General features: G+C 49.6%; 1 protein-coding gene across 1 annotated transcript in view; it reads right to left on the minus strand.

The window, feature by feature from the left end:
- Positions 1-454: 454 nt before the first annotated feature.
- LOC132995274 (interleukin enhancer-binding factor 3 homolog) overlaps positions 455-3,020 on the minus strand; it is a 22,373-nt gene continuing 19,807 nt past the window's right edge. Inside the window, 2 exon segments of the mRNA XM_061065237.1 lie at positions 455-1,226; positions 1,885-2,310. Coding sequence (XP_060921220.1) covers positions 1,078-1,226; positions 1,885-2,310 — 575 coding nt within the window. The 3' untranslated portion in view covers positions 455-1,077.

The following is a 3,020-nucleotide window of genomic DNA, read 5'->3' on the forward strand; positions in this document are numbered from 1 at the left end:
TTTAATGTGTAGCGAGGCCCTCTGCTGGTGACTGGAGGTATTGCTCTCTGCCGTCCCTTCAATGACTCAAAAAAACTAAAATTTCAAGATGTGTTTGTCTGAGTTTCTACTTCTTGTTCTTATTTTTTCTGAACAAACACTTATGTGATCATTTACTTTTTTTTAAGAGTTATTTTTGGGCTCTTTAGTAATAAACAAAATCAGAAGAGAAAGAGAATGGGAACGGTGCCACTTGAACCCCGGGCCGCCCTCTTGGAGGACTCCAGCCTCTGTACATGGGGCGCCCTCTAAACACAAGGCTTCTGGCGCCCCAACATTTACTTTGTAAGGGTCTGTAATGATAAGAATCAGATGTGGTTGCCAGGTTGTGAGAAACCTGTAGTGAGTAATATCTAACGTCCTGATAGTAGAATCGTTTAACATCAAGAGACAAATCTGTAATGAAGACCTGTAGTAAAATAAAAATCATTTATTAACACAAACAGTTTGTTAAACATGAACAGGAAGTGTCCCGCCCAATCACTGAGCAGAGAGGCGGAGTCAAACATCACAGCGTGTTTTTCCAGTAATCTCAAAAACCATTTATTAAAATAACTATAACACTGTTACAAAAGAAGCCAAAAATTACAGGCAGAGCGGGAAAAGAACCAGCTAGTCATAGTCTAGCATACAAAAAATACAACAACCTCGGTAGTTCAAAACTACAAGATTTGACTGATTTCACGGGAGAAATAAAATCCGTCACCACACGACTCTTTAAGAAAAACCAAACGATGTGTCGCCCTCAGCGTTCGTATTCAGTGACCAGGACGCCGGCAGGAAGCAGAAGTTAAAAACAAAAATATGATTGAACCTAAAAACACCGAGACGACGCACCGACACAGACGACTAAGACTCGGCTCTGACGCTCACAAAGTCCACACGAAGTCTCCCCTTTGTGCCCCGCGGGGTTAAAACTCGAGGATCACGTCAGAAGCAAACATGGAGAAGGCAGAGAGCGCGGTCGGGGGGGGGGGGGGGGGGGGGCGTCCAGCACGCTCTTTGGAGACACTAACGGCAGGGTGTGTGTCGCTCAGTCTATCTGTACTGGTAGTTCATGTTTCCGTCCCCTCGGCCGTAGCTCGACTGGTTGTGGTACTGAGAGTGGTTGTTTCCAAAGCCCTGGTTAGCTCCGCCTCCTCCTCCGCCTCCGGCCTGTGGGCTGTAACTCGTCTGGCTGTTGAAACCTGCGAGATAAAATGTGCAAAAAATATAATGAGAAGTTAAAACAAATGGATTTTTTCCCCCATAAAATCACAGACAGGTATCTTTGTTGATTCGGAAAAACAAGTGATGCAGTATGTTTCTGCGAGCTTTGGGGTTGTCATGGCAACAAAATATAGAAGCCCTAGGCTGCATCCAAAGCCACACGCTGCATGCTAACCTCACGTTAGCTCCGTCAGAGCGCCGTTCCATGAGCTAGCATCGAGCTACCGCGATTTTCAGTCCATAAATAGAATTCAACAACAACATGCAGCTTCATAGTCATTTTTAAGAATATTTGGAAACATGTTTATTTTTAAGACGCTAGTTGGCGAGCTCTGCTATTGGACAGTCTGAGTTGTGCAGTGCATTGTGGGGCGGTTTAGTTTGACTGTGTGTTTGTATACTATGATTTAGGATAGTACTGCATACTCAATGTGACGTCGTATCGAGTATGAATTCAATCGTGGTTAAGCACCGTATGGGACAAATTTGAAGGTGTGAGTGCGCCCTGAATCTTAAAGCCGGGATGTTCCTGCAACACTGGAAGAAAATGGATTGTGATAACTGAGCCACTGTCACAGGAACTCAAGTGTATAGAAATCTAATGACAGAATGAAGGTTAGTCTGCAGCAGCCTCACCTTCATAGCTGTAGTCTCCTGTTCCCCCCGTCACCTGACTCGGGTAGGCCGTGCTGTACGTGTACCCCCCCGTCCCCGCCTGGTTCTGGTTGAAACTCTTCTTCCCCTGCCCGTAACCCTGGCCGTACTGGTTATAAGCGCCCTGGCCCTGTGGACTGCTGGACTGGTACGCCCCTGCAGGTCCAGCGTTCCCCCCCGGGGGTCCTGGAAATGGGGCCTTCCCTCCCTTGTGCATGGGGGGTTTCTTTTTGGCTGTTTTGGCGGCGGGCGTGGCAGTGTAGGCGCCGTCGTTCTGGTAGAAGGAGCCGAACGAGCCCTGAGCTGATCCTGGAGCTGTGCTGGCTGGAGGGCCGCCGCCTGAGGGGCTGCTCGACGCCCCCGCTCCTCCGTTTGTGCCGCCGTTGTTGTTGTTGTTGTTGTAGTAATCTGAGAAATAACAGCACGTCACATTCTTTAAATATATTCATAATCTAAAGTTCTCAGAGGCTTCTTACCCTCAGCCCTATGTTCCCTCCATCCTGTGTTCCCTCCATCCTATGTTCCCTCCATCCTGTGTTCCCTCCATCCTGTGTTCCCTTCACCCTGTGTTCCCTTCACCCTGTGTTCCCTCCACCCTGTGTTCCCTCAGCCCTGTGTTCCCTTCACCCTGTGTTCCCTCCACCCTGTGTTCCCGTGTTCCCTCCACCCTGTGTTCCCTCCACCCTGTGTTCCCTCCATCCTGTGTTCCCTTCACCCTGTGTTCCCTCCACCCTGTGTTCCCTCCATCCTGTGTTCCCTCCATCCTGTGTTCCCTCCATCCTGTGTTCCCTCCATCCTGTGTTCCCTTCACCCTGTGTTCCCTTCACCCTATGTTCCCTCCATCCTGTGTTCCCTCCATCCTGTGTTCCCTCCATCCTGTGTTCCCTTCACCCTGTGTTCCCTTCACCCTCTGTTCCCTTCACCCTGTGTTCCCTCCATCCTGTGTTCCCTCCATCCTCTGTTCCCTCCACCCTGTGTTCCCTCCATCCTATGTTCCCTTCACCCTCTGTTCCCTCCATCCTGTGTTCCCTCAGCCCTCTGTTCCCTTCCCCAATGTTCCCTTCACCCTGTGTTCCCTTCGCCCTGTGTTCCCTTCACCCTGTGTTCCCTCAGCCCTA

Source organism: Labrus mixtus, chromosome 20 (genome assembly GCF_963584025.1).
Source record: "Labrus mixtus chromosome 20, fLabMix1.1, whole genome shotgun sequence".
Taxonomy (NCBI): domain Eukaryota; kingdom Metazoa; phylum Chordata; class Actinopteri; order Labriformes; family Labridae; genus Labrus; species Labrus mixtus.